The 17,107-nt window shown below is 55.2% G+C and overlaps 3 protein-coding genes, 1 long non-coding RNA gene and 2 other non-coding genes across 8 annotated transcripts; 2 read left to right on the top strand and 4 right to left on the bottom strand.

The window, feature by feature from the left end:
- The first annotated feature begins 1,638 nt into the window (after positions 1-1,638).
- Positions 1,639-8,192, top strand: DIPK1B (divergent protein kinase domain 1B). Its single transcript, XM_033077685.1, has 5 exons — positions 1,639-1,875; positions 4,251-4,385; positions 5,540-5,647; positions 5,749-5,925; positions 6,426-8,192. Exons 1-5 carry the CDS (start codon positions 1,813-1,815, stop codon positions 7,236-7,238), a joined length of 1,296 nt encoding a protein of 431 aa, XP_032933576.1. The 5' UTR covers positions 1,639-1,812; the 3' UTR covers positions 7,239-8,192.
- A 1,243-nt stretch (positions 8,193-9,435) lies between these two features.
- On the bottom strand, positions 9,436-12,826 carry LOC117005696. Its single transcript, XR_004419867.1, has 4 exons — positions 12,606-12,826; positions 11,539-11,645; positions 10,933-11,012; positions 9,436-9,621 (listed from the first exon to the last, which is right to left on the bottom strand). It is a non-coding gene; the product is annotated as an uncharacterized LOC117005696 (long non-coding RNA).
- LOC117005848 lies at positions 10,770-10,903 on the bottom strand. Its single transcript, XR_004419887.1, has one exon. It is a non-coding gene; the product is annotated as a small nucleolar RNA SNORA17 (small nucleolar RNA).
- On the bottom strand, positions 11,182-11,316 carry LOC117005849. Its single transcript, XR_004419888.1, has one exon. It is a non-coding gene; the product is annotated as a small nucleolar RNA SNORA17 (small nucleolar RNA).
- Positions 12,827-13,721: 895 nt separating the features above from the next.
- Positions 13,722-15,326, bottom strand: MRPS2 (mitochondrial ribosomal protein S2). The gene is given in 5 exon segments (XM_033077489.1): positions 13,722-14,594; positions 14,852-14,943; positions 14,945-14,979; positions 15,096-15,161; positions 15,245-15,326. Coding segments are annotated over 5 exon segments (765 nt in total). The 5' UTR covers positions 15,273-15,326; the 3' UTR covers positions 13,722-14,050.
- C21H9orf116 (chromosome 21 C9orf116 homolog) lies at positions 15,251-17,071 on the top strand. Of its 3 annotated transcripts, XM_033077490.2 has the most exons (4): positions 15,251-15,533; positions 15,602-15,680; positions 16,307-16,532; positions 16,890-17,071. In XM_033077490.2, the coding sequence occupies exons 1-3, from the start codon at positions 15,271-15,273 to the stop codon at positions 16,505-16,507; spliced, it is 543 nt and encodes a 180-aa protein (XP_032933381.1). In that variant the 5' UTR covers positions 15,251-15,270; the 3' UTR covers positions 16,508-16,532; positions 16,890-17,071. The 3 variants fall into 3 exon arrangements, with proteins under 3 accessions (XP_032933381.1, XP_032933382.1, XP_042635814.1); XM_033077491.2 differs by lacking the exon at positions 16,890-17,071 and having other exon boundaries at positions 15,251-15,527; positions 16,307-16,719; XM_042779880.1 differs by lacking the exon at positions 16,890-17,071 and having other exon boundaries at positions 16,307-16,719.
- The last annotated feature ends 36 nt before the right edge of the window (positions 17,072-17,107 follow it).

Genomic DNA, 17,107 nt, shown 5'->3' with positions numbered 1-17,107 from the left:
GCTTTGGAAAATCAGCCTCACAGTGCAGAACATGTTGGGATGCCAGCTGGGATGTGGGACTTTGCCACCACCAAGTGATCAGTGGAAAAAAGAGAGAACAGCACTTGTTTAATCCCAGACTGGTGCCCTGTGATTTGTATTCTGCCTCTTGATCCAGCAGCTGTGCCCTGCTGCCCCTCCTGATCTCCATCAGAGCAGTTCATCTCTCCCTCAGCCCCACAAGGCTGAGCTGATCTGCTCTGCTTGCAGATAATGCCATGGACAGAGCCACGTTGCAATTAAATCCTCTCCTGGTTCTATGCTACTGAGAAGCAGGAACAGAATGCACAATGGCAGATAATTACAGGTGAGTAATTACAGACACAATCTTCCCTCTTTCTTGTCCTTGTTTGGTTTTTTTCCCCACTGTTCCACACTTGCTGAGAGCCTGACACAGTGCCCAGAGCTCTGAAGATGTTGAGCAGAGTAATAAAAAAGCCCTTTGGAGCACATCCCTGAAGCTCCCTGAGCCCTGATCATCCTTCATGCCATGTTTCTGCAGCCCTGCTGGCCAGGGCAGTGAGCAGGAGATCCACTTCAGGTGGTCTGAGCTGCTAAAAGCTGTGTCATTAAAAAACCCCAACTTAATAATGACAATTGAATTGAAGGAATATTGTGGAATATTTCCTGCTTGTTTTCAAAGGTCATTTTGGGCCAAATTCAAAAGGAAGGAGCAACCTGAACCATGCAAAGGGGGCAAATGGATAATCTGAAGATTTACTGATAGCAAGCAAGGAATTATCTTAACAATGTCCTCGTGACTGAGTGTCCCAGATCATCTCCCATCATATTATTTGCTCTCTGTCCCCCTTGTATCCCCCTGGATGGGGCTGTCCCTGGCCTGTCAGACACAAAGCAGCCCCGGTCTGGCCTGAGGTTTCCTGCCCAGCCACAGGGCAGTGGGAAAAGGACACAGCAAGGGGGGAAGGAGCAGCAGTGAAGGCAGGGCTGAGCCCTGAGGGGATGCAGGTAACAAGGAGGGATTCTGGCTGGCTGCCACCCAAAAATGGCTTTTAGCAAACCTGGCATTGCTGTGAGTGCTGGGGGCCAGGTGGGATCAGCATCTCCCTGCTCTGCCAGGACCATCCACCAGAGCTGTGCGGTGAGCCTGGGGATGGGACCTCGGAGCGGGTGGAACCCGGGGATGTGGGGCGTGCGTGGGGATGCGATCCTGGAGTGGATGGGGCTGTGCCATGAGATCCTGGAGTGAATGGGGCTGTGCCATGAGACCCTCGAGTGGATGGGGCTGTGCCATGAGATCCTGGAGTGGATGGGGCTGTGCCATGAGATCCTGGAGTGGATGGGGCTGTGCCATGAGATCCTGGAGTGGACTGGGCTGTGCCATGAGATCCTGGAGTGGATGGGGCTGTGCCATGAGACCCTCGAGTGGACGGGGCTGTGCCGTAAGACCCTCGAGTGGACGGGGCTGTGCCATGAGCCCCCCGGGCGCGATGCCCAGATGCGGAGCGCTGGATTGGGCTGGAGCTGGCGGGGCCGTGCCGGGCAGCATCCCCCCGGCTCCCCGGGCTGCGGCGGAGCTGCGAGCGCCGCCCCCGCCTCCCGCACCGCCCCGCGCCGGGCGGAGCCGCCGAGCCCCGCGGGCCGGGCCGGGCGCTGCGGCGGAGCGAGCGGGCGGCGCGGCTGGGCCCCCCTTCCCCGGGACGCCCCGGCTGCCCCCCGGCTCCCCCCGGCCCCGGTGGCGGTGCGGGAGCCGCGGCCACCCCGGCCATGCCCCCCGGAGATTGAAGCCCGCGGCCGCGGGGCGCCCGCAGCATGCGGAGGATCCGGCGGCTGGTGCATCTGGTGCTGTTCTGCCCCTTCTCCAAGGGCCTGCAGGTACCGGCAGAGCGAGGATGCGCTGGGATGGAGGATGCGGGCTCGGGGATGCAGCGGGCTGGGGGGATGCGCTGGGATGGGGGATGCGGGCTCGGGGATGCGCTGGGATGGGGGATGCGGGCTCAGGGATGCGCTGGGATGGGGGATGCGGGCTCGGGGATGCGCTGGGATGGGGGATGCAGGCTCGGGGATGCAGCGGGCTCGGGGATGCGCTGGGTTGGGGGATGAGGGCTCAGGAATGCCCGTCTCCGCATCCTGGCACCGGCCGTGCACAAAGGAACGCTCCGCCTCGGTCCACCCGACACCGGTGCGAGGAGCTGGGGGCCGGGCACCGGCACCGGGGGGTTCTGGAGCGGTACCGGGGGTCTGGAGCGGTACCGGGGGCCGCAGAGGTTGCATAACCCGCGCCGCGCTCCGCCGTGCCGGAGCCCGGGAGCACCGGGGCAAGCCCAGCCCGCAGCGCTGGGTGAAGCCGCCGATGTAGCAGGGCAGGGATGGCTCCTTCCTTCTCTTTCTTTCTTTATTTTCCCTCCTCTTCCCTGAGCTTCCGAGGGGCTGGGCACCTCCCTCAGATCTCCAGGGATGCTGGGGCCGGGGATGTCGGGGATGCTGGAATGGGTGTTTTCTCTGCAGCCGTGGGATGAGAAACCCTGACTGGCAAAGATCCTGGAGCAGAGGGGTTATCCCGGAGGGGTGAGGGGATACCCGGTGGGCAGAGGGTGCTGGCAGGAGGTGGGTGCAGAGCTGGGACTGCTGTGAAACAACCCCCGTGTTCCCAGGGGAGCTGCAGGGATGGAGCAGGGCTTTGTTGATGCTGCATCCATTTTGCCTTTGAAGTCAGCCCCAGCCCAAAGTCACTTCCAGATTCCCCAGAGTCGCTCTAGAACTAAACACAGCAACTCTCACAGGGTAACACCCTTCAGTGCAGGGAAGGCAATGGGGAGAGAACCCTCTGTGCCTTGAGACTGAGGTGCTGGAGGAATCCTCAAAATCCAAAATCCAAGCAAAGCTCAGGGGAGCTTCTCATTGAAACGCATCCCCCACTCCCACGTTTCTTCCCACTGTTTAGGGGATGATGAAACCAGAGCTCCTCATGCCATGCTCAGGCTGCAGTCCTGACCCCCCTTCTGCCACAGGAATATGGTGGATTCCAAGTCAGAATAAGTAAAAAGTGACATTTTGTCTATTCCTGGGTTTTCCAAGACGTATCTCAAGTGGGAAGTCCCTGGAAGGGCCCCTTTGCTGAGGGCACTCACCCTGGACAGTTTTGGGGGGCTGCTGAGCTGGGGGGATCTCAGGGTCTCAGTGTGAATGACTTCAGGGCCATGAGCTGCTTCTCAGCTCACAGGAGCAGCCACCCACACTTTGTCTTTGCCAAGTCCTGGCTGTGCTTGCCTTCTCTTTAATTTAATTTCACGTTAATTAGTGGTGCCATTGCTTGACAGGCAAACCGGGCACCCTGGCCCGCTTCACACTTTAGGGTTTCCAATTAAGAGGAGAAATGTCACGATCTCGAGGCAGACCTGCCTGCTCTCACCCTCACTGCCTGTTCCTGTGGCTCCCAGAGCCCCAACAGCTCCTGGAGAGAGGCTGAGGAGGAGCAGTTTGGGGGTAGGGAGTGGTTTTGGGCTACAGCACCCAAGTGAGGATCCCTGGCGAGTTTTAAAGGTGCTGCACCCACTCAGGTCCAGCCCTATCCCAGCAGCAGGTTGTGAGAAGGGTTTGGAGGTGGCCAAAAGCCAAGGGCTCTGTAGAATTACCTTCAGAAATGAGATGGAAGTGTTTGTTTAATGCAGGGAATCATTCCCTGCCCTTTGGCACTGCTGGGATCTGCTCTGTTCCACGAGCCAGGTGAGCAGGCTCTCTTGCAGGAGGCCAGATGGCAGCAGTGCTGCTGTGGCAAGGTCAGGGGGGAAGAAACAAAGCTAACAAAACAAAATCCTGCTGAGAGCCTCCGAGCTGTTTGCACAGAGCATCACCCCTGAGCTCCCAGGTTTGTTACTCACCCACTCCCACACGGGAGCTGCTGTTGGGAGCTTTGGGGCTTTGTGAAGGGGGGTTCTGCTGAGAGGGGCTCCCCAAACAGGAGCAGAGCTCTTGCAGCCCCACTGGGGTACCCCAGGCTTGTTCAGTGGCCAAAGCTCCCAGAGATGCACAGCATCCAGCTCCTTGCAGCCCAGCCCTGTAATCCCCCCTGCTTTTAGGGAATTTTAAGTGACCTACTTGCAGCAGGAGTTGCATAAGAGACTGATGAATATATATATAAAAAAGGCTGAAGGTTTCCCCAGCGCTCGGGTCAGTCTGTGTGGCAGAAGCTGCCGGGCAAAGCCCTGCCCTTCAAGAAGGCTTTCAAAAGCATTTCCTTTGCCTTGCAGGGCCGCCTCCCGGGGATCAAGGTGAAGTACCTGCTGGTGGTGTGGCTGGGCATCTTCGTGGGCAGCTGGGTGGCCTACATGCACTACTCGTCCTACTCGGAGCTGTGCCGCGGCCACGTCTGCCGGATGATCATCGTGAGTGCAGCACAGCCCCCGTCTGTGGCTGCTGTTTGGGGCTGAGAGGGGCTGTGGGAGCCCCATTTCCAGCCTCCCAAACCCCAGAGCTGGGAGGAGGAGCCCTGATGCTGTCCCTGCCATCGCACGGAGCTCGGAGCAGGAGGGGTGACCTTACCCTGCCAGGGGACAGTGGAACAATTTACTGAGATGCCAGAGGGAAGCAGCCAGGGCTGATCCATGTCTGTGCACGTGAAGCTGGAATGTCAGGGCAGGGAGGAGGGTCTGTGGGCAGGGACAGCATCACACCAATCCCCTCTGGAGGGAAAAGGGGAGCACTCAGTCCTTGGTACCTCTCTGTGGATGCTGCTGAGCCCTGAGGAAAGTACCAGAGCTCCGTGGGGCAGCCTGGCTCTGTGTTTTACCCGTTTGGGGTTTGCAGTGGGGTGCATGTTCTCTGTTCATGTGCCCTGGCGTGGGAGCAGGTCTCAGCCCTGCCCAGGTGAGGAGGGGGAGCTGGGCTGTGTCAGAACAAGCCTCGTTTATCAATCCCTCAGCAGAGAAGGGAGGCAGGAATTGCCATAACAACAGCGACGATCGTTTAATTTGATTTTCTGCCTGACTCCGACCGCGGGGTCTTGGGCGCTAATTCCTGCTCGGAGCTGGGGCTCCCAGACACCATGTCTGGCTGTGTCCCCTGTGAGCAGGTCCAAGGGTTAATTCCCATCCACAGCAGAAAAAAAAAAAAGGGAAAAAGATGCAGTGAATGTCTGCAGCTCCAGCTCTGAGGCTGCTGTGCCGTCGCTGAGGAGCTGCAGAGCTGCAGCCTCTCCTGCTCAGGGATGTTTCCCAGCTCCAGCCTGGCCACAGATCAGAGCCACTGTCCCTGTCCCTGTCCCTGCCACCCCCTGCCTGGGGTACCCTGGTTCACAGCAAGGATTGCTGCTCTGCTGAGCAGCCTGAGTCTGTGCATCCACACCCAGCACCACGCTGCCCTCTCCTGCAGCCCAGGACCTTTTCCCAAACCCCTGGATTTGCAGCAGCATCGTCCAGGAACAAATCCCTGAGGTCCCTCTAGCCAGCCCAGCCCCATCACCCCCAAGGCACTGAGCCATCCCTGAGGGCTGGTAGAAATCCGTCCCTGCTGAGCTCCTCTCTGTCTTTGCCCTCCCCAGTGTGACCAGTACAAGAAAGGGATCATTTCTGGCTCCACGTGCAAGGACCTGTGTGAGGAGCGCAGCCTCCTGTTCCAGCACTGCCTCTCCTCCTCCCCCAGCCAGCAGGTAGGTCTGTGCCCCCCACCATCAAACCCTGCAGATCTGCCCATCCTGAAGCAGGACCCAGCTCCCTCCACTTGTTGTCCCCCTCCCTCCCTGTGCTCCAGGTTTACAGAGGGCTCTGGAGGGACAGGGAGGTGATCATCAAATGTGGCATCGGGGAAGCCCTGAGGGCCGACAGCCGCCCGGACTCTGTGCCCAGGAGGGACGTGGTGCTCTTTGACAAACCCACACGGGGCACCTCCATGGATGAGTTCAAGGAAATGCTCCTCAACTTCCTGAAGGTCAGTGCAGGCCCCGTGTGACCCCACTGCTGTGAGTCAGAAACACCAATTGTGTTTTTCCTCCCCTTTGGGTGAGATCTCCTGCCCGTGCCCCACACAGTGCTGGGTGCCAGTGCCATGCACTGTGGAGGAAAACCTCCAAACCTCCCTTTTCTCCAATCAATTCTTCTCAGAGATTTCAGCAGCAGCATCCCTGGAGGTGGCTGTGGGTGGCATCTGTGCTGGGCAGAGCTGATTTGGTGGCCCTGGTTGTTACCCGTGCTGGAGCTTCTGCAGCAGTGGTGGGGTGGCAGCTGTGACACGAGGGTATAGAGCAGCTCTGAGGCTGGTAAAATTCTGTTGGAGCTGGATCTGCCCACACATGGTGTGGCACTGGATTTTCTGGAGGATTTTCCTCCGCTCCCCAGCTCAGTTCTTTGCTCCTCCAGCTCAGTTTTGTGACGTGACACCCAAACATGGAGAGCTGTGAGGCTCTGATGCCCTTCTTGTCCTGTTTGCAGTCCAAGCTGGGGGATCAGCCATCTCTTCCCGCCCTGGTGAGCCGGACCATCACCATGGCAGACGTGAACCGTGACGGGAAGGTGTCCCTGGCAGAGGCCAAATCCATCTGGGCGCTGCTTCAGCTCAACGAGTTCCTGCTCATGTTCTCCCTGCATGAGAAGGAGCACACGGCCAAGCTGCTGGGACACTGTGGGGACCTTTATGTCACTGAGAAGATCCCCCACACCTCCCTGTACGGGGTGGATGTCCCCCCTTTCCTGCAGTCCCTGCTGCCTTCCATCGGCCACCAGCTCATCCACCAGTGGTTTGCTCCGGCCTGGCCCCGGCGCGCCAAGATCGCCATCGGCCTCCTGGAGTTCGTGGAGGAAATCTTCCACGGCACCTACGGGAGCTTCTACATCTGCGAGAGCAGCCTCAGGAACGTGGGCTACAACGACAAGTACGACTTCAAAATGGTCAACCTGCGCAAGGTGGCCACGGAGATGACAATCAGAGGCTTCCTCAAGGGCCGGCACTGTGAGCAGAACGGGGACTGCACCTACGGCAGGGACTGCACGGCCACGTGTGACAAGCTGCTGAAGCAGTGCAAGAGTGACATGGTGCAGCCCAACCTGGCCAAGGTGTGTGGGCTGCTGCAGGACTATCTGCTCTATGGAGCTCCCCTGGAGCTGAAGGAAGAGCTGCAGAAGCAGCTCCGAACTTGCATGACTCTCAGCGGCCTGGCCAGCCAGATGGAAGTGCACCACTCCCTCGTGCTCAACAACCTCAAGACCTTGCTCTGGAAGAAGATTTCCAACACCAAATATTCCTAACGGGGGAAGCACGGCCCTGGAGTTTCCAATCTGTGAGCTTGGAGCGAGGTCCGAGGGCTGAAGGCCTGTTTGTCCATCCTCTCGCCCCCAGGAAAAACACCCCCTGCACAGGGAGTTCAGCAGAGCTGCAGCCCCTTCTCCTCCATGGAAAACCAAGCATCATGACTTCCACCAGCCAGCAGGATCAGGGATGGGTCGGAGCTGGGACACGGAGCTGGGCTGAGCAGGCTTGAGGGAGGAGGAAGACACGGAAAGGGAAAAGGAAGCAGAGCCCAGCTGGATGCATCAAACTGTTCCTTGATGAGCAGGGAAGCAGAGCAAAGCAGTGGGAATGAATCATTCATGCTGTACTTGTCACATCTCCTTTTGAGGAACGGCTCTGATGTAAATAAACAGCTTTTACGTGAATCACACCCGTCCATCAATAGCCAAACAGCAGCCTGTTAAGTACCAGCTTGTTTGTGATCTAAAAAGGAGGAAAAGGTAGATTTCCCCATTCAAAAGTCTCCCTAAGTGTCTGAGTCATCTGCCATCAGATCCAGCTGTCACACAGGAAGCAGATCAGCTGCCTGCTGCACCGTGGAGAATCGTGGCAGTTCTTGGGTTCCGTTTTTAAGTGCCTGACCCTGCCGGTGATGCCGTGGCTTGTGAGAGGCTCCCGCAGCTGCTCCTGCCCCCAGTGTGGAATTGGCAGCACAAGCCATTCCCTCACGTGTCCGCTCTGGAAGCGGCCGAGGCCAAGGATGGCTTAAAGGCAAAGGGCTAAACAGGAGCCGTGACCCCCTCGCTGCTCCGGGTGTCACTGCCCGCCGCGCTCAGAGCAGGGATAAGCCAACCCCTCCGTTTCATTCTCCAAAAACTAAGCTGGGTTTGCCCTGCCGAGGTTGAAGGTTAATACCAGAATAATCCAGTGCTTCTCTCATTATTAAAATGAATTTCCAGGCAAAGCTTTTAGCAGGTCTCCAGACATTTTTTTTTTGGCTGTTTGCGCTCCCAGGGCTCCAACTATGGCTGTTTCCTTGAAATGCTCAATTATAGCAACCTTACAACTCTGGGCAGGGAGGAAGAGCTGGATAAACTCCCCCAAGGTTGCTCTGTTCCCAGCACAGTGTTCCTGCTGCTGGAGCACGTGCTGCCTCTGCTGCCAACAATTCCTTAGGGAAGTGAGCGTGCAGCTGATGTGCAATCACAAAATAAAAATACACCTGACACTGCAGCACCAGGGCTGCAAAATTTAGGAGCCCTTTGGGGAGAGAGATCGGGATTTTCCTTCTGTTGGGTTTTTAGGATCCTCATCACCTCTCATTGGGGGCATTTTGGTGTCAGGAGTGCTCTGTATCCAGCACCTCCCTGCTGAGGAGTTGCTCTGAAGTGTGATTTATCCATGGAAAGGTTGAGCACTCCTCAGGATTGTGTTTGAAGGGTTCCTCAGCCTGGGTATGGGCACTGCCAAGGTCCTGTGCAGCTTCAGGGGAGGGAAAGCAGGGCTGGGATTCACTGGAATTCAGAACCGAGGCTCCAGGCAGCCACCCCAGCTCCTCATCCCTTGTCCTGCATCCCCATGGCAACAGCTCCCCTGCCAAATCCATCTCCTCCTGCCAAAATCCCCTCCTCAGGGTGTCAGAAAAGCCATTTTTCATCCTTCCCTCCATTGTTTACTCCCACTGAATCCCTGCTGTTCCCTTCCCTCAAAGCACCTGGAAAAGTGGAGGAAAACTGTTCCCCCAGCATCAGAACCTCTCTAAATATTTATGAAGAGGTGGCTGCTGTAGCTGAGAGACCTGGCCCTGACAGCTAAATTGAAATAAAGACACTTGTGACAATTGTTCCCTTAATCCATGCCCTGGGCACTCCCAGGAATCGCTGCTGCCTGCCAGGAATTCTGCACATCACTAATGAAAAAGCACAAAGTGAGCAGTTTACAAACCACACCGGGATACAGGAGAGAAATGAGTCAGGGCAAAGCTGTTTCACACTCCAGTTCCTCCACATTCCCCACAGGAAATGGAAAAAAAAGCCAGGACACACCAAGACTGACAATCTGATCTCACTGGATGCCCTTTGTGCTCAAGGGGATGGAGGTAAAAACCTTTAATTGTTTAAAACAATCCTAAATTCTCATACCCACAAAATTTTAAATCCTAGAATGCTTTAAAAATAACATTACTTGGGGTGCTACAAACACACAGCATAATCCTTTCAGTCTTGTAGGTGGTATCTTTATTTAGTTGGTTTTTTTTAATTTTAATTTAAATTCTTCTTAACCATGTAGAGAAAACACAGATGATCAAGTTTTAGGAATCTCCAAACCATCAGACGTGGATGCTGCCAACCAGATCTCAGTTGCCACGTTTGTCAGACATCCTGCAGCTCAAGGAATGATCTGCAAATAAAAAAAAAAAAAAAGGCCCAAGATGTCAGAAAAGCTGAAGAACAGGCAAGAAAAGGGAGAAATTAATATTAATGAGCTAATTAATTAACCCTCTGCTGCCCTCACTGTCTTGGGATTTTTCACAGCCCAAAGGAAATAATGAAATATAAAATGAAATCACATTTTAAAGTTCTGTTATCAGGGCTCACAAGGAAAATTTTAGACAGGGATTTCCTTCATGGTAGAAATTTAGGAGAAGCTCTTTGCCATGACATCAGAAAGGTTTTGGAAAAATCTCTGGCTGGGGAAGTTTAGGAAGGGGATAATTTAAGAGCAGGATAGCTGGAGCCTGCTCTGGGTTATTCCATCACTCCCTAAAAATCCCAAGGTGAGTTTGCCAACTTCAGTGCAGAGCCAAGCTATTAATAGTGCAAGGAAAAAAAAATCTGGACTTATTCCAGCTTTTAAAGCCATGACACAAACCAGTCCTTGATGAGGAAGGGCTGTGCTATGTGCAGAGAGATTTTTAATTTCTCTCTAAACCACTTTCATGCAATACATTCATGTTTTCCAGAGCTGAGAGCCAGTTTTTCCTTCAGTGAAGCAATATCCGTGGCCCAGGAGTGCTGCTTGGGGAAGGGCAATTCCAGGAAATGCCATCAGGAAAATGTTCATGGTTCTGCTGTGCCTCACTCAGGGAGACTCTGAAGAGAGACTCATTAGCACTCAGTGCCCATGCAGGACTCCTGGTGTGATGAAAAACCCTAAACACGGATTGCAGGGTTAAAAGAAGTCAAGAAATTTAAATAAGAGCCACATCCTGGAGCATAACCACATCCCCACAACCCTTATTAACATTCTTTTCCAAACTCAGTGACTTTTGCCAATTAAAGGGCTCACTCTGCACCACCTCTGGCCCTGCAATGGCCATTTAATGAGGTTTCTCATTTAGCAGTGCCAGAGTTGCTCAGTGCAAAGCCTCAGGGTCACAATCTCTGCTGTCACTCAGCTTGTGTGTCCCTTGAGAAGGGACAGTGACACAGCACTGGATATTTGGAACAACCTGGGGTAGTGCAAGGTGTCCCTGGACAGGAGAAGGACAGCTCTGCATCCTGCCCATCCCTCCCCACTCCCCAGGAAAGAGAACAGGAAAAGCCATGAGTGTCAGGTTGTTGAGCAATCCTGAGAGCTCACAGGGCTCAGAGCACCAGGGAAGACATCGCCTGTTCCTGTCTGCCACCGAATGACACAGACGTGGCACTGCAGCCACGCCTGCAACACGAGATGGGGCAGGGGCTGGGCACTCCCAGCACTGCAGCTCACCTGCTCTGCAGCTCGGGGCTGCCCTGGCAAAGGGGGAAATGCAGACAGGGCTCAGCCACACTCCACACGCTGCTGCTTCACTGAAAACAGGAATTTAAAATAAATTAATTAACAGCGCAGGAATATTTTGATTTTCTAGGATTAAGGCTGGTGACTCCCAGATCAGAAACCCACGTGCAGCATTTCCCAGATCTCACATTTGCAGCAGGTCAGAGTTAGTTTTGCCCAGTCTCCCATGACGCTGATGAAGATGTCAGGCTATCAATCACTCTGAGTGCTCACGGGGTGCAGAACACACGAGCGTAGAACATAGCCTGGGTCTCTCTTGCCACTCTTTGACACAAAAGATGCCACAGCAGCCATCTCTGCAACGCCAGTGGCAGCCAGAAAGACTGAAAATAAATGTAATTATGGTCTTTGTCCATCCCTGGAAGCGTTTAAGGCCAGGTGGACGCTGCTCTGAGAACCCTGGGACAGTGCAAGGAGTCCCAATCCAAACCATTCCACGATTCTGTATTTATAAAAAAACTATTTTTATCACCTTTAAAAGCAGTGCTACAAAGGTATTTGCTGCTGTGGAGATACCAAATGCAGCACCCCACTTACACTCAGAAAGGTGGCTGAAGTTTGCTTGGGCAGCTTTTTTCTGAAGGATCACCCTTCATTTCTGGTCACAACATCTTGGTCACCTCATGTTTTTATCCACTGCCAGGCTGAAGGAAGAAAAATAAAGAAAAAGAGCTGTTAATAATTGCCTATGAACCTTTTTTTTTCTTTTTTTTTTTGTAAAATGAGCAATTTATCTGAAAACTAGAGAATTACAACAGCTAAAAGAAAGATAGCTATTTAAAATTCATGTTAGCTACTGAAATATTCGAAATAATTTTCCTGAAAGCCCTACATTTTCTACCCTCCTTCAGTGGGGTATATTAAAATATACACATCTATGTATGCTTTATATTAAAGATGTATGTTGAAATATATGCAGTAAACGAGCATTAATTTATATGTATATATTTATATGGTATTTTCCTCAATGATGTGCCATATATATATATATGTATGTATATTTATATGGTATTTTCCTCCATGATATGCCCGATTCCCAGAGCACGTGGCAGCGCCCGGAGCCGCTCTGGGCCGGGTCTGAGGGCAGCGCCATCCCCACATCCCCACCTGGCCTCGGGGCTGGGTCTGGGGGGGAACCGCCATCCCCACATCCCCACCCCGCTCTGGGCCGGTCTGAGGGCAGCGCCATCCCCACATCCCCACAGCCTCACCCTGCTCGGGGATGGCTCTGAGGGCAGCGCTATCCCCACAGCCTCACCCTGCTCGGGGCTGGGTCTGAGGGCAGCGCCATCCCCACAGCCTCACCTCGCTCGGGGTCAGATCTGAGGGCAGCGCCATCCCCACAGCCTCACCCTGCTCGGGGCTGGGTCTGAGGGCAGCGCCATCCCCACAGCCTCACCCTGCTCGGTGCTGGATCTGAGGGCAGCGCCATCCCCACATCCCCACAGCCTCACCTCGCTCTGGGCCGGTCTGAGGGGGAACCGCCATCCCCACAGCCTCACCCTGCTCTGGGCCGGGTCTGAGGGCAGCGCCATCCCCACATCCCCACAGCCTCACCCTGCTCTGGGCAGGGTATGAGGGCAGCTCCGTCCCCACAGCCTCACCTCGCTCGTGTTTCGCCGCCGCTCAGCGCCGGGGGGAAGCGGAACCGGCCCTGAGGGAGCCCCGCCGTAACATGGCGGGGGAAGGCGCAGCTGTGGATTCGCCTCGACCAGCATCGCTTCCCTGCGCCTGAGGGACGCGGGGCTTGCCAACGAGCCGGCCGGGAGAGGCCGAGGCCGGCCGCGGTCCCACCGGGGCACCACAAAAGCTGCGCCGCCACCGCCCCGCGCCCGCCGAAAGGACGATGGCGGGTCCGCCTCCCGCTTATATAGAGCGGGGAACGCGCGAACGGCGAGGCGCTGCTGCGGCCGAGAGCACCCCTGCCGGGCGGGAGGACCGGAGCGGGACAGGGGCTGGGACAGGGGATGCGATATGGGATGGGACACGGGATGGGACAGGGGGTGGGACAGGGGATGGGACACGGGGTGGGACACGGGATGGGACAGGGAACGGGACAGAGAATGGGACACGGGATGGGACATGGGATGGGACACGGGATGGGACAGGGGACGGGACACGGGATGGGACACGGAATGGGACACGGGATGGGATATGGCATGGGACACGGGATGGGACAGGGAACGGGACAGGGGATGGGACAGGGAATGGGACACGGGATGGGACACGGGATGGGACAGGGGATGGGATAGGCAAGAAACGGGACATGGGATGGGACATGGAACCGGACACGCGATGGGACACGGGGTGGGATATGGGATGGGACATGGGATAGGACATGGAAAAGAACAGGGGATGGGACACAAAACGGGACACAGAATGGGATACGGGATGGGACACGGGATGGGACACAGAATGGGACATATTTCGGGACATGGAGCCCTGCCCAGGACTGCTCTAACACCTCCCATGGAGACACAAGGCTCTGAAGGGATGGCTATCCCTTTATCCCTTCTCTCAGCTGCTCCTGGAGTCCCCCACCTCCCGTGGTAGTAAAGGTTGGGTTCCCAGCATGTCTTGGGACAAACTGGGGACCTTCTCACCCTGCATCAGCCACCCTGAAATGTCCCCAGCCTGGGAATATCCTTTCCCTCCCATTGCCTTGACTGCCCTGGCCAGACTCCCCATCCCATTCCACAAGAGAAAACCCCAAAAAAGGATCACAAAGATAAATCCCTTTATTTGCTCAGAAGAGACACAAGATACAAGCAGTTTCAGGTGAGATCAGGAGCTCAGGACGGCAGCACCTCCTGAAGCAGTGACAAACTCAAGGACAGGAGCAGGAGCTGGCCTGGCTCCCTGTTCTCTTGCATTGCTCTGGACAATTTTTTGGAGTTAGAGACCCCCACAACTGTGGGATCATCGTGCACAGGACTGAGGGATCCCTTCCCCAGCCAGCCAGCTGCACCAACAGCCGGTGCTCTGCTCACAGAGCCAGTCCCAGGGAACAACTGGAGCAGATCCCATTATCTGAGCCATCCCTAGGGCTCTAATTGCCCTCAGCTTTGCGCCTCAGCTCCTCCACGGCCTCGCTGTGCCGCCTCTTGTCCTTGGCACGGATGATGGTCATCCTGAAAAGCTTGCAGTAGAGCTCCACGGCCGCGGGGCTGTCGTCATTGCCGGGAATGGGGTAGGAGATCAAACACGGGTTGCAGTTCGTGTCCACCACCCCGACCGTGGGGATGTTCATCTTGGCCGCGTCCCGGATGGCCACGTGCGGCTCGAAGACGTTGTTGAGGGTGCTGAGGAAGATGAGGAGGTCGGGCAGGCGGACGCCGGGGCCGAGCTGGATGTGGGCGTTGGTGAGGAGCCCGCCCTGCCAGTAGCGGGTGTGCGCGTACTCCCCGCACGCCCGCGCCGTGCTCTCGACCAGGTGGCAGAACTGGCGCTTGCGGCTGACGAACAGGATGATGCCCCCGCGGTAGGCGACGTGGGCCGTGAAGTTGAGGGCCAGCTGCAGGTGCTGCATGGTCTGGTCCAGGTCGATGATGTCCTGATCCAGGCGGCAGCCGAAGATGTAGGGCTCCATGAACCTGCGGGGACAGCGGGAGGGTGGCCACAGGGGACACGGGGATGGGGGTGTGTGGGCACTGAGCGTTTCTGGAGGTGTGGAACTATCCCAGTTCCTGCTCCTGGCTGATACCAGGGGTTCTCTGCAGAAGAGCCCTCATACCCATTGTCTGTCCCACTCTCACACCCTCTCAGTGCCCACATTGTGGGCAGTGCCAGGTTCAAACCAATCCAGTAAATGTGGTCTGATGTCAACTGCACCATGAAAAGCACCACTCACCTGTGCCGACATCCCTTTTTGTGCCCCAGGTGCACCCGAGCGTCAAAGAGATCTTTCAGGGTGAAGAGCTCCTTCACGTTGAAGAAGTCGGGGGTGGCGGAGAGGCTCGGTGAGCAGCTTGTCATCCTCTGAGAGAGGGCAAACAAACAGTCAGCGAGCCGGGACTGCAGAGTGCCACCACGGGCATCACTCAGGGATGTCGGGGATGCCGTGCCCGGCTCTGGGGGTGCACAGCAGCACTCACCGCGGGGCCGGCTGCCTGCCGAGACCGGGACCGGCACCGGGACGGTGCTGTAGAACCGCGGGGCTGCTGCGGGAGAGAAACACACGGGTCACACGGGCGGGCCGAGCCGAGCTGAGCCGAGCCGGGCCGGGCCGGGTCCCACCGCTCACCTGCCCGCAGGAGCCGCAGCACCGCCATGGGCACGGAGGAGACGGAGCAGGAGAAGCGGGAGAAGCAGGAGGAGGGAAGGGAAGGGAAGGTCAGCAGCGCTTTCCGCTTCCTGCGGGGCGGAGCGCCCCCTCCGCGCTCCCGGGGCCGTTGCTCGCAGCGCTCCCCGCCCTCCGCGTTCCGTCACCGGGTAACGCTCCGTGCCCTCGGCCCGTCCGGCCCGGCCATGTCCGGTCAGAGCCCGGGGGTTCCCCGGCGCTTCCAGGAGCTGACCCTGTGCCGCGGGTTCGGGTGAGCGCAGCCCCGGGCGCGGCTCCCGGCGCTGCGCTCCCCGCGCTAGCTGTGCTCTCCCCCCGCAGGCAGCCCCCGCTGCACCCGCGCTTCAGGACCGCCAACCAGAGCTACGGCAGCCGGGCCCCCACGGTGCACGAGCTGCCGGTGCGTGTGAAAGTTAAAAGGTTTAATAAAAAGACAGTAGGAGATAGGCATAAAGTAAAGGGTTAAAGCGGCCGGGTGCTTGACAAGCTGCTTTTAAAAATACGTTTTACAATGTATTCACTTGTTGCATATTTATAGTTTTTTATGTATAGTTAAACTTTTTTTTTTTTGAAACTGTTTAACGTGGCTACTTTTTGGGTTTGCTCTTTTAGAGCAGGTGTGGTTTTTGGCTTGTGGTTTTAATTTTCTTTTTAAATTATATTTTAATTGGGTGGTGGTCCCGGCCTTTTGCAGTTGGTGAATGTTAATAATTGTTGTGTTAGCTGCAGGGTTTTTATTACACGTTTACGGGCTGTTATTTTAACTAAGTGGGTAGTTAAAGCATACTATTTCTAAAAAAACTTGTGTTTAACTTTGCTAATAGAAAAAAAAAACCCTATATCGATACAGAGAAGCTACTTTAACATTATACATATAGCATTTATTTAATAGTTGCAAAAAGCCAACAGTATGTTACCTTATAACACTGTGCACATGGAGACACTGCTGGTGTGCATGCCCATCCCAGGCTTTGCAGGTGCTGCTTTTTAAAACATTCTCCCCTCTCCACCCCCCTTTTCTCACAGAACTCCTTCCACTCCATGCCACACAAATTTTCCGAACACCTGGGCAAGAGCGGCATGTACAGGAACGACAGCCTGAACACGTCCCTGGAGAGGAGTCACTGCACGGGCTCTGACACCTTCATCACCGCCTACGAGCACCTGGATTTCCACCCCAGCTACAACCCCAGTGGCCCCTCGCACTGCAGGGACCAGCCCCCGTGAGCACAGCTCTGCCTGCCTCGGTTAGATTGCACAGGGAGTGCTGTGAGATGTAATATATTAAATATTTCATGGGGTTATGTGTGTTAGGTAGCTTGTGTGAAGTGTTTTAGTTGATTTATCAAAGTTCTATATTTATCCCCTTCTCTGTCACTAATGATCCTTTACACTCTTGCCTCATGTAGCACTTTTCATTAAAAATTAAGATCTAAACTATTTCTCTGCTATTTAATGAATGATCAGTCTGCAAGTTTTGGATTTCTTGTAGAAAGTTCAGATTTCTTCTCTCTCAAAACAACAAAGTTTGAAGAAAATTATTCAAATAATGACAACTAAACAAAAACCCGTAAGCACAGCTCTGCCTGCCCTCCCCAGGACCTGTTAGATTGCACAGGGAGTGCTGTGAGATGTAATATATTAAATATTTCATGTGGTTAAGTGTGTTAGGTAGCTTGTGTGAAGTGTTTTAGTTGATTTATCAAAGTTCTGTATTTATCGCCTTCTCTGTCACTAATGACCCTTACACTCTTGCCTCATGTCACACATTTCATTAAAATTAAGATCTAACTTCTCTGCTATTTAATGAATGATCAGTCTGCAGGT

The sequence above is a fragment of the Catharus ustulatus genome, chromosome 21, assembly GCF_009819885.2.
Source record: "Catharus ustulatus isolate bCatUst1 chromosome 21, bCatUst1.pri.v2, whole genome shotgun sequence".
In the NCBI taxonomy this organism is placed as follows: Eukaryota; Metazoa; Chordata; class Aves; order Passeriformes; family Turdidae; genus Catharus; species Catharus ustulatus.
The sequence above is the reverse complement of the archived record's forward strand: the minus strand, read 5'-3'. Positions and strand labels throughout refer to the sequence as shown.

Excerpts from the sequence above, each read along its gene's own strand:
- DIPK1B (XM_033077685.1), top strand. The coding sequence starts at position 1,813 with ATGCGGAGGATCCGGCGGCTGGTGCATCTGGTGCTGTTCTGCCCCTTC. Across the intron at positions 5,648-5,748 it reads CCTCCTCCCCCAGCCAGCAG|GTTTACAGAGGGCTCTGGAG; the intron begins GTAGGTCTGTGC and ends CCTGTGCTCCAG. Across the intron at positions 5,926-6,425 it reads TGCTCCTCAACTTCCTGAAG|TCCAAGCTGGGGGATCAGCC; the intron begins GTCAGTGCAGGC and ends TCCTGTTTGCAG.
- C21H9orf116 (XM_033077490.2), top strand. The coding sequence starts at position 15,271 with ATGGGCACGGAGGAGACGGAGCAGGAGAAGCGGGAGAAGCAGGAGGAG. Across the intron at positions 15,534-15,601 it reads ACCCTGTGCCGCGGGTTCGG|GCAGCCCCCGCTGCACCCGC; the intron begins GTGAGCGCAGCC and ends CTCCCCCCGCAG. Across the intron at positions 15,681-16,306 it reads CCACGGTGCACGAGCTGCCG|AACTCCTTCCACTCCATGCC; the intron begins GTGCGTGTGAAA and ends CTTTTCTCACAG.